Genomic DNA, 12,576 nt, shown 5'->3' with positions numbered 1-12,576 from the left:
GGAGATAGGTGCTATTAATGGATCCATTTTATTAATGAGGCAAAAGATATAGACAAAAGGTTACATGTTTTGCCCAGAACCACGTAAGTACCAAGTCTTCCTGACCTCAGGTCGAGAAGAAGATTGTCCCCAGACACTTAATAATGACCTAGCTGTATGACCTTGGGCAAGTCACTTAACCCCACTGCCTTGCAAAAACAAACAACAAAAAAAGAATACCAAAAAAAGATTACTCATAGGAAGCAAATTAGTCATAGGAAGCAAATCTCATTCTTTTCACTTCTAGGAAGTGTAATATTCTTTCCCTTGGAGAAGTATCCTGGGGCAGCTAGGTGGCACAGTAGACAGAGCACCAGCCTTGGAGTCAGGAGGACCTGAGTTCAAATCTATCCTTGGACACAATAATTGCCTGTGTGTCCTTGGGCAAGTCATTTAACCTCATTGCCTTAAGTAAACTTTTTTTTTTAAAAAGAGAAATATCCTGGAACTGGACAATATGAATATGTTTACTAATTCTTCATATTTCTCTCCAGTGTTGTGCTAGTCCTCCTCCCCCCCATTTTAAAGCTGTATTTTCACGCAGTCTGACTTTCCTTCTTTCCTATATCAATCATTTTGCCATCTTCTTGGTCCATTTACTTTCTTTAAACTCTCTTCTTCTCATTTCCAAGTCGACATTCTAGTTACAGAGTATGCATACATATATAAATGTATACATGGCAATACATACACAGTGCACAGTACATACATGCACACATGAGCACACCTGTGTGTGCACCCATATAGGTGTACAATAAAGTGCATGCAAATTGCACACTCAGGCATGCTTATATGTGCATGTGCGCACACAGGAATTGCAGTATGCATGTACACACACGTGCATGTTTGTGCAACATACACCATACACGTAGCTACATATAGACAAGCACACCATAGGATTGTTGCACACAATGCACAAACACATGCATGTACATATGTGTAGACATTCAAACACACACATGTGCATATATGTGCACACATGCTCATGGTGGGTGTTTCTGTATAGGTGAAATATAGAGGCATATACCATACATATACTTGTGCAGTTTTTGTAGAATCTGTACTTCTGTGGTTTAGCACACATATGTGTTTACACAGGCACACATGCATATATGTTTGTGCATATATACCCATTTGTATTTAATAAGAACAGAAAAGTAAAGTGGTGGAATTTTTTATAGATGGGAAAAATTAGGCAATTTTTTCTGGATGAGATGGTGTTTGAGTTATGCATTAAAGGTTATGGGGGATGTCAATATGCAGAGAGGCCAGGCAAAGGGAAGTGGGAAGAAATGAGGCATGGGGGGAGGGAATGAAAAGTAAACTATCCATTATATCAGAGTTTAAAGTATGTGGAAAGGAATAGATTGAGAAGATATGGGATAGGTGATACCAGATTAAGAGCCTGGACTTTATTTGAAAAGTAAAATGAATCTGTGACTTAATGAATTCATCATTAAGCAATGTCAAATTTGAAATAAAATATTCTATAATGGTTAAATGCACTGACTTTATTGAAAATGGATAGGGATAGCATTTATTTAAAAATTAATCTTTACAAATTTAGCTAGAATACACTATGGAAAAGGTTCTGGTTCTGAATTCCAAAAAACCTGAGTTCAAAACTGGCCTCATACTGACTAGCTGAATGTCCCTGAGCAAGTCAGTCAATCTCTGCCTCTGTTTCCTCATTTGCAAAATAGGAATAATAAAAGCACCTATCTCTTCCCAGGCATTGTGAGGATCAAATGAGGCAATATTTGCACAGAATTGCACATTCTTTCTAAAGAAATGTTCGCTATTATCACTATTGTAAAAGACAGACTAATTATGAAATAAGACACCTCCACTTTATAGATAGGAATATTGTCACCCAAAGAAGGGAAATTGCACAATATAAACACTAAGTTAAAGAAAGGAGGAGGAAGACTCAGAAATTTATATCCTAAAGGTTAATACATACAGAGATGAATCTACACATATCTGTATATAAATGCATATATATATATATTTGCAAATATTTGTTGATTATACATGTATCTTATATATTAACTAACATAATTTAATGTTATCATATATAATTATATACCATCAATTGTAAATGATATATGACATTAATATATAACAATATTAGTGTAACATGTTATATGTAATATATACCAATGCTACATGCACATAATTTATTTACATATTCACATCCACATGTATGTAAATGATATAAATCTATAGAGACAAATGTTTATATATTTATTTTATATATGAAAATGTTATATTATATATAAACTAGAATGTGATATTTATATACATGTATACACATAAACGTATGGGTATACATATATACATGCCCATTGATAAATATGTATGTTATATGTCTGAAGATAAAAATAGCTAACATTAACATGTCACTTTAACCATCTCTTTGGATCATCACAATAATCCTTTGAGGTGAGAACAACAGACATTATCACAACATTTCCATTTTACAGATGAGGGAATTGAGCTTCAGTGAAGTCAAGGGATTTTCCCATGATCCGAAAGCTACCAATTGTCAGAAAATGCATCAGACTCCAGATCTTCCAGATGCCAAGTATTTCCTTTCCATTTACCCATTATGCTTTCCTTATTATGATATGACTTAGGACTGATTTTGCATTACTTACTGGTTTACCTTGAGCACCTCTCTCTCCCGGGTTTCCTGCATTACCCTAGACAAGAGAAGAAAAGGCTAGCTTAGGTAATAAATAACCAAGAAAGCCAGTTCAAATTTGAATAGTCATGCTTCATTAGAAATATGTTGATGACTTACGATAAGTCCATAAAGACCTTTTTTTCCCTGATCACCTTTTTCTCCCTAACGAAGAATTGATATCAAATAAGTTCAACATAAATATAGACTAGTGCTCATAGACATGCCTATGCATACATACACACAGATATACAACACAATAAGCAAAATAAGCAACTCTATATTAAAAAAAGAAACTTTGGGATTTTTTTTGCTTTTGATATATGGCATTGGGAGGAAAATTTATTAATATTTTCCCTGTTTACAGAGAGAAAACTCAGAACTGAGTTCTGTTCACTAGATTTTGACTGCTTTTATGGAGTAGGGGGGCAGAACTATATAGAAATTAAGTGCATAGATGATGAGGAAATCAACCATTACCTTAATACCTTCTATTCCTTGCTCTCCTGGGAGGCCATCAAGACCTCTAGGCCCCTAAAAGTAATAAAAAATACATATGAAAAGAAAATATTTCTAAAACAATTGTGAAATAATGCTATTTACCATTATATATATTTTTTAAAAACTGATTTAAATATAGAAACTGAGGACTCTTTCAACTTAAACTTTCCTTTTTTCCCCTTTCCCTCACCAATGAATTATAGCTCAGAATATGGTTATCTATATAATCATAATAGCTGGCATTGCTATGATGCTAAGTCTTGCAAAATGCTTTGTGAATATTGGTTCATTTTATCTCCGTAACCCTGGGCGGTAGGTGCTATTATTATTTTCATTTTATAAATGTAGAGAATGAGGTTGAGAAAGGTTAAGTGACTTACTCCAAATAACACAGCAAGTATTTGAGACCAGATTTGGACTCAGATTTTTCTGACTCCAGGTTCATTGATTTACCTACTATGTCATTTTTCACTACCTCAAAAAAATCTTTAAACATTTTTATAGTGTAAATAAGGTTGGCACTCAGTATTGAGCAACTCATCAATTTCTTTCTTTCCTCCCTTCCTCCCTTACTCCCTTTATTCCTTCCTTCCTTCTTTCACCTCATTTTATCTGGCAAGGGGCAAATTATTGATTTAATAAAACTTGCATAACTCTGATTGCATCTAGGTTCTGATCCTATTTCTCTGCTGCCTTTATATTTTCATGGTTTTCTCTTATCATGTTGTGGAATGACTGATCCCCTGACACATGTCATTTCTATGTATGGGGATTCCTTTTACCTAATGTATTCTCATATTAATAGTGACTAAAAATGGTGGAGTTGGAGGTGGCTAAGGATGTTAAGAACCTTTATTTAGAACAGTGAGGTCTTGAAAAAGGGAAATTAAAAATTTCTGTGGCATTTCTGAAATACATACTTCGGTTAATATGATTAGAGTCCATATTATATAATGAAACCTGACAAATACATTTGCCAAGAGAATACACTGATATTTTCTCTTAACATTTCTAATAGGATTAAGATACTTTTTATATTCTCTGTTGCTTACCCTTCGTCCCTTCGGACCTTGTAGTCCAGGTAGTCCTCTTGTACCCACATGACCCTGAATAGAAGTATAAAGATTATGAGAATTCAGGATTTTCAATTTTAAAATGAACTTTTGAATTATTCAGTTCAACACTCAGATTTTACAGAAGAAGAAATGGGGGGTTCAAAGAGGTAATGCAATTTGGGGAAGGTCATGCCACTAGTAAGAAGCAGAACTGGTACTAGAATATAGTTCTTCTGTGCCCCATTTCAATGATTTTTTAAATTCTATATCAAAATGGAAGTAAAAAAAATTTTAAAAATGTAATTAGAAGGGGTTGTGAATTTTTCAAATTATAACTTAAAATAATCACAAGGTTATGCACAAGGTCTAATAAGGACTGATAAAATATATTTTTCTACAGTCTTGAAAATAAAATCAGAAGAGTTTTTAAGGAAAGGAAAGGAATGTAGCATTTATTAAGCTTTTACAATGTATCAGTTCCGATACTAAGGGTTAGAAATATGTATATCAATCCATCCATCAAACTATCCACACATATACATACATAGATGTATGTATGTGTATCTATAATATATAAAGGCATATGATATACATATATGTGTGAGCATATCTATATTTATTTATCCTCTGAAAGTACTGAAAAGTCCAGGAAAAAAATGTATTTCAAAGCAAAACTAGCCAACTTTAGAGAAAGTTAAGTTGTATTGATCAGATTTATCTTTGAAGTCTCAGTGTTTAGCATAGTCTTTTTTGCAGACAGAAAGCACTTAATAAATGCTATTGAATGAATGTATTTATTAGTGAGTCAATTAAAATTACAATATGGGAAAGCAAATTTTTATCAGCAATTGCTGGCTTCAAATCGAAGAAGACAACTGGAAACCAAATTTAGCCTCTGGGATAGCATTGGTCAATTTAAACAAAACTTAGGTTGAAGGGAATCTCATATCATTCTAAACTTAAGACCACTGTGTGCATGTGAATGTAAATACAAAACACCCAAAAGAAATGACTTGGTAGTAGTGCTGTTATCACTTCTCTGGAAATCTGAAGGCTCAGATTCATTTGATTTAATGAATTTTCAGGTCTTTCTAGTTCTACAATCATAGCTTCCCATTCAAATGCACAACATGTGACACATTTTTGTAAGCAGCTAAGTCTAGAAAACATTTTGTTCTTTACCTGCAAAACTCGAAGGAGTTGCAAATGGTACACTTTTAAACTTTTGAAACAAAATTAAATTTTAAAAGTTTATTTTTGGAGCAAATATTCACTTTCTTTTAAATTCTTTATAAATCTAAATTTATGGTAAACCAAGATCCATGAAATCTTTCTATATTTTGTGAATATATTTAGGCTTTGAAAATTGATATCTGAAAGTACAGCAACATTTCTTTGGGCATTAAAGTCTCAATGGGCCCTGTTTGATTATACACAGCAATTATCGGACTTTTTAAGCTTGTGGCTTTTAGTCTGAGGCTATAGACTCATCTGCCATTTGCATCATCAGAAATATGTTGAGTGAAGAAATCCCTAGTCATTTTTTCCCCTATTGTACTAAATGTGATAAATGTACCCTAGGCCAACTTAAGGATAAGGTTTTAAAAAATAAATGAAAATTATAATGACTTTTAAAGTTCATATTCCCATTTGAGCCTTATAGTAATTTTGCGAGGTAGGCAGACAAGATATTACTATTTCTGCTCTACAGATGAAAAACTGAGTGAGCTGCAGTGATGTAATGTCCTTTGTTAAAGGTCAAACTATTAGGAAGTAGCAGAGCCAACATTCAAACTGAAGTCCATGAATCTAAAGTTAATGCTGGCTCCTCTAGGCATTAGTGATTTCTCAAAATAAAGGTGGTGGGTTTAAAAGCAGGCTAAAAACATGTCAGATGAAAACAATGAAAGTATCTTTTGTACTTACAGGTAATCCAAGAGGACCTATGGCTCCTGGGTCTCCAGGAGGTCCTGGATATCCCTATAATTAAAATAAAAATACAAAAAGTATTACAAGTAGTTCAGATTCTGTTGTTCTGCATTGAAGATAAGAAGTTCACAAAACAGCCGAGTGACAATTTAGTAAAGCTTCTTTATCATTCCAATGTATAGAATGCCACAGGGGTTGCCCTGGGTATAGTCCATAGAAATAAAACTGATAGTTTAAAGAGGAACAGGACTGACTTGTATGGGTACAGAAGGGTATAGAAGGGTAGACATTGAGGTCTTCTAATTGCCCCTAGAAACTATGGGAAGAAATTATTGCAGGGAGGATTGCAGTTCAATGTGAGGGAAAATGCTTCTAACAATGATAGCTCTACAAATATGGAATGGGCCATCTAGGGAAGTAGTAGGGTACTTATAGTTTTGGGGACTGAGCCTGAAAGAGCGCTTGAAAGGGATTCTGGAGAGGAAATCCTTTTTTATTCAGATCTAGGCTGATCAAGGCAAGTTTTAAGGGTCCTTATGATTTTGTGTGAATTAAATGAGAGTTTCCTACCCTTCATCACAGTATTTTCATAAAACAGTGTTTTCCCACTCTGTAGTTTATACAGTAGCCATATTCTGAAAACTTGCCAGCAGTAGTAGAATACTAATTGACATTTTCATATATTTTTGGTGCTATCAATTTTTACCTCAAGTTTTAAAGAGCCCTTTGCTTACATTTGACTATGCCATCTAATGTGTATTCTCTACAATTATATATGGGCTGATCTGTGAATTCCCCTAGAGTGGAATTACTTGAATCCCCTACAAGGGAAAAATTGCTAACAGAAATGAGTTACAAATGAAACTTTGTACTTCATTGAATTTCAGACAAGATCATCTTCTTCTGTGACTCTTTGGAAGGAAATATTTTTTAAATCACTGACATCTTACCATCATTCCCTTTTCTCCAGGTGGGCCCACTGGGCCTGGGCTCCCACGCTCTCCCTTTTAAAAAAAGAAACGAAAAGAAAAATCTTTGGGTGTTTACTTACTGGTAGAAATGTTCCTTTATCTCTAATACTGTTCAATCCCCAAACTTGTAAAATTTGTGAGTTTTTAAAATAAATTTTAAGTTCTATTGGTTTAAAATTACGCTAAGAATTTTGGGACAATTGCATAAAGAAGTTTTGTCTTAAAAAAAGTAAACTTTTAGAATAGTAAAAGTATCTTCAAATTTCTTTTTTTTTCAGGGACTGGGTGTGAAAACTCTCATTAGCTTGGGGCAAATGCAGTCAGCCAAATATTTATTAAGGTGTCTACTATTTGCCAGGCATTTTATTTAGTACTGATAGTACTGGGGATAAAAAGAAAGGCAAAAAAAAGATAGCTCCTGGCTTCAAAAAGTCTTACAGTCAGACGGGGAAAGAGAACACATTAACTCATAAATGGAAGCTGAAAATCAGCTGACAAGAGAGGGTAGGTTGGGAAAGATACTTTAGGGAGAAGCACTATGGAAAAGACAAGAGGAGTGCAGCCTAATGGGGAATAAACATCTGGCTGAACTGGGCCCCCCAAGTTGAATGTTTGGTAGTTCTCCATCTCTAGTCAGTGGGAGGGAGAGATGCCAGGGCAAAGGGGTCCATTGTGGTATGTTCTGGAGATGAAGTGATTGTTTAGGAAATGCATTGATAAACAGGACAGAGTTTTCCATATACCTTAAGAAAAGACCTTAAAAGTGGAGAATTCTAAAGTTTTGTTAGTGTGTTAAAATTATGAGAGTTGAGAATTGTATTGTACATTGCAAATGTTTACTAATTAATCTGCCTAACCCTTATACAGAAGTCTGTTCCTTTAGCTTGTTCACCTATTATGTTACAGAATTCATTCCAATCCTAATTAAAACCAGTCATAAATCAGAGTAACAGTTCTGTGTACTTGAGGAGTTAATATTAATTCCTAATAATATTAGTCAAATTTTCATAAACTTTGAAAAGGAAATTGGATTAGCAACATGTATAGGTAAATCAGCAAGATGAAACATTATGGTTATTTAAATTTTTTTGAAATATTTCCATTTGTACTGATTTTTATTACTCATTAAATTTATTTTAGTCAACAAATAAAGTAATCTGCTAATACTTGCTGGCCAAATATGACATACTTAACACTCAACTAAAATGGGACCCTCTAAACTTACCAATGAGCTCTTTATTGTTGAATATAGTGTATATTTTTCAGGTTTCACCTTTCTCGATCAAGTTCCAGCAGTTCACATTGCTGACTACCTTCAAGGTATACTAGGTGTGTGTGTGTGTGTGTGTGTGTGTGTGTGTGACAGAGAGAGAGAGAGAGAGAGAGAGAGAGAGAGAGAGAGAGAGAGTCCTTTTTCCTTTTCCTTCTCCTATTCCTCTCTGTCCACTTCTTCATCTCTTTAGCTAGATCATTAGGCATACTCAAATTTGACTGTGTGGGTACACCCTAGGACTCATTGTTGAGCCCTTTCCTCTTCTTTCCTTATACTTTTTCTCATGATGATCACATGAGCTCACAAAGTTCATCTCTATGCAGATGACCCTAAATCTCTACATCTATCCTTGGTTTCTGTCCCAAGAGCCAGGTCTGTATCACAAATTATCTTGTGGTCATTTCCAACTGCATGTCCTTTAATCATCTCAAACTCGACATATACAAAACAGAACTCATAATCCCTTTACCCCTCACTCCTACCTTCAAAGTGATCCCTCTTTTTAACTTCTTGATTTTTGTTAAGGCTGCCATCATTTTTCCAATCACCGAGGTTCAACTCTCTTCCTCATCCCTCATATCCAATCACTTGGCTATATTGCCACTTCTGTCTTCATAATATTTTTCACATCTTAAACTTTCTACTCACTTGATTTGTTCATCTTAATTCTGGCTTCATTTCATCTGATTTATTATAATATTTAATTTATTAATTATTACTTTACTGTAAAATTTTAATTAACATTTCTGCATTAGCTTCTCCCCTCTTCAATTCATTTCCCACATAGCTGCTGTCTGCTAATTCCAAAGTACAGGAATCATCATGTAATTCTCCCATTCAAGAAACTCCATTGGATTCCTCTTACCCTATGATCAGTTATAAACTGCTCTGTTTGAGATTAGAAACTCCTCACAATATGACTTTCCTCTATCTTCTCAGGTTTACTGGATACAACTGGCTTTCATGCACTCAACATTTTTACCAAACCTACTTGCTCATTATTTATGGTGCATGATGTTTTAATTTCTTAATTCTGGACCTTTGTATAAGTTGTCTCCTATGGTTGGAATGCATTTTTCCTTATCTTGTTCTCAAAGAATCAGTCCTATCCTTCACAACTCAGCTCAAGTGCTTTCTCCTTCCAAAAAACCAATCCTGATCCTTCCAATTGCTGGCATCTTTCTCCTAGAAATTATTTTGCATCTACTATCTATATTTTTTGCATTTACATTTTAGGATATTTATTTCTCTTCAATAAAATGTTATACCCTTGAGGGCAGGAATTTATTTTAGTCACTAAAAATTTTAAATGCCTGACAATGTGGACTTAATAAATACTTAATGAATAAATGAATCCTACCTTAGACATTAGCAAATGGGAAGGCAAAATATAATAAAAAAAGATGGATTAAATATCCTTCTGTTCTTGAAACATCCTGAAGACATCCTCAACAAGCTTATAACTTGGTTGGGAAGACAAAATTTATATAAATGCAAAACAAGTTTTATTTTTATTTTTGCTATAATTATCATCATGATCATGATCAATAAAATAATGAGTTGAAATTTATATGATGCTCCATGACTTACAACTGGCTCTAATAACCCACTTCATCAAATGAAAAATAAGATTAGTACTTGGAATGCCTTATCTTCTTTCTTCTTCCTATCCAAATCTACTTCAAAGACCAATTAAACTCAATTAATTTTTCATAAAATATTGATTTATCCTTTTCTAAACTCCTATGATATTTATACTTAGTGACATGCAACTTAACCTTATTCATAAATGGAGAAGAGAAGGCATTCTGAGTAAAATTCTATGTAAAGGGACAAAGCTCAAATGCATAAAGGAAAAAATACAATTGGCAGATGGAGACAAATGCAAGGAGAAGAGGTTGTGAATGTTCGTAATATTCAAAAGACAGAAATGACACTGCAGGACTACTGAGAGGCAAATGTCCTGATTTTCCAAAATGAGAAGAGAATAGAATCTGCAGGCCATAGATCAGTGAGTTTGACTTTGACTCCTGACAAATATTCTAGGACTCATTCCAAAGGGATACTAAGTAAGCAGTTTTAAAAAGAAATGTTGATTATAAAGATTTCCATGATTGAATCAAGAACACATCTTTCCACAATCACCACATTTCTAATAGAGTTTGGGTTATTAAACTGATATAATAGGGAAATTTTATTTATTCATATTTTAGAGAAAAATTGATAGTTTTTCATGCAGTTCTTTTTGGAAAAGATGGATGATGATAATATTGGGCAGATGATAGTAAAGTGGGATGGATTCAGAACTATTTGAACAGCTGGATCCATAAATAAGTCATTAATAGCTCAATGTCATTTTGGAATGTGGTCTTTGGTGGAGTGCCTCCTGGATCTCTGCTTGGGTGTCTTCAGCTTACTATTTTACCAATGACTCCAATAAAGCAATAGGTGGTTTGATCATCAAATTGGCAAAAGATCAACTACTAAGAAAGATAATTACCATGCTATGGATAGCACGTTAAAAAAAGATTCTGACGAGTTAGACAATGCACTGCATCGAATAAGAACTATAATAGTCTTATACTTCACAAGTATAAGACAGGAGGCATGGCTGGATAGCAGATTCTCTGAATATGATCTGTGAGGAGGGGCTATTAGTGGAACCCAAGCTCAATGCGAGTCACTAATGCTATATGACATTGGGGATAGTTGACAGAATATTAGGAAATCTTTGAAAAAGTATTGAGTGTTCATACATATAAGAAGGAGCCATGGTATAGTGCAAAAGCATGGGACTTGAAGAACTATGTTTGAGGTAATGAATCTGGGTCAGGTCAACTAAATTCTCTGGGCATTAAGTTTCCTCACAGAAATTGAATGAGTTGAATTACATGATTTTTGAGGCTGCTTCCAGCTCTCGATATCTAGGCCTAATGATAGGTATGTTCTCTGCTTTGGTCAGGAACCACCTGGAATGTTATGCTTAGTCCTAGGTATTACATTTTAGAAAGGACAAAGATTAAACGGGGAGTCAGAGTAAAGGAATCAAGATGATACAGTCTACTGTGTGAGGTCTGGTGAAGAGACTAGAGATATTTGTCTTAGTAAAGACAAGAGTCAGATATGTATATAGTAGAGGGAATTGGATTTAAATTTATTATAAAATTATTAAATTTATTATAAAATATTGGATGAGGTAAAATGGGATTTTAATTTTTTGATCCAGTGGACTATGAACTATGGATAGATTTTTTTTTGGGGGGGGGAGTAAGTTGATATAAGGAAAAAAAAAACTTCTTTTTTTTAAGGTTTTTGCAAGGCAAATGGGGCTAAGTGGCTTGCCCAAGGTAACACAGCTAGGTAATTATTTAGTGTCTGATGTCACATTTGAACTCAGGTGCTCCTGACTCCAGGGCCGGTGCTCTATGCACTGCGCCACTTACCTGCCCCCTAGGAAAAAACTTCTTAAAACAATCTGACTGGATCAAGAGAGGAAATGGCTAGCTAGGGGATATAGGAGATATAGTGCCAGGCCTGAAGTCAGGAAGATTCATCTTTCTGAGTTCAAATCTGAGCTCAGACACTTACAGGCTGTGTGACCCTGGGCAAGACACTCAACCCTGTTTGCCTCAATTTTCTCATCTGTAAAATGAGATGGAAAAGAAATTGGCAAACCACTCTAGTATCTTTGCCAAGAAAACTCTAAATGAGATCATGAAGAGTTGAAAATGACTCAACAACAACAACAAAAACAAAAGTGTAATTAGCTGCCTCAGGAGGAAGAGGGTCCTCTCCTCTCCTCTCTCCTCCCCTCCCCCTCTCCCATAAATATCTTCCAGCAAAGGCTAGATGACGACTTATCAAATGTGTTGATTATTTTTCAGTTAAGAGTTGAATGACATGCTCTGTGAGGTTTCTTTCAACTCTGTTATTCTGCTCGTGTGCTTATTTGTTTGGGCAAGTAAGTGTGAGTATTTTGGGCATGAGTGGAAAAAAATGCTGGATATGTAGACTGTAACTAGACTAAGGAAATCCTTGGAATCCAAGCTGAAGAGTACAGAATTGAGGCATATAAAAAGAACAACTCACGAGCAGCAGAATAACAGGCGTATCATGAAAAAA

The 12,576-nt window shown here is 34.6% G+C and overlaps 1 protein-coding gene across 1 annotated transcript in view; it reads right to left on the bottom strand.

The window, feature by feature from the left end:
• COL24A1 (collagen type XXIV alpha 1 chain) overlaps window positions 1–12,576 on the bottom strand; it is a 380,712-nt gene that overhangs the window by 122,923 nt on the left and 245,213 nt on the right. The window contains exons 26-31 of the mRNA XM_074221770.1: window positions 7,161–7,214; window positions 6,208–6,261; window positions 4,279–4,332; window positions 3,206–3,259; window positions 2,846–2,890; window positions 2,700–2,744 (exon numbers count right to left, since the gene is read on the bottom strand). Coding sequence (XP_074077871.1) covers window positions 2,700–2,744; window positions 2,846–2,890; window positions 3,206–3,259; window positions 4,279–4,332; window positions 6,208–6,261; window positions 7,161–7,214 — 306 coding nt within the window. The remainder of the gene's footprint in view (window positions 1–2,699; window positions 2,745–2,845; window positions 2,891–3,205; window positions 3,260–4,278; window positions 4,333–6,207; window positions 6,262–7,160; window positions 7,215–12,576) is intronic.

The sequence above is a fragment of the Macrotis lagotis genome, chromosome 2 (genome assembly GCF_037893015.1).
Source record: "Macrotis lagotis isolate mMagLag1 chromosome 2, bilby.v1.9.chrom.fasta, whole genome shotgun sequence".
NCBI lineage: Eukaryota > Metazoa > Chordata > Mammalia > Peramelemorphia > Peramelidae > Macrotis > Macrotis lagotis.
Note: the sequence above shows the minus strand (reverse complement) of the source record. Positions and strands in the feature narration are given on the sequence as shown.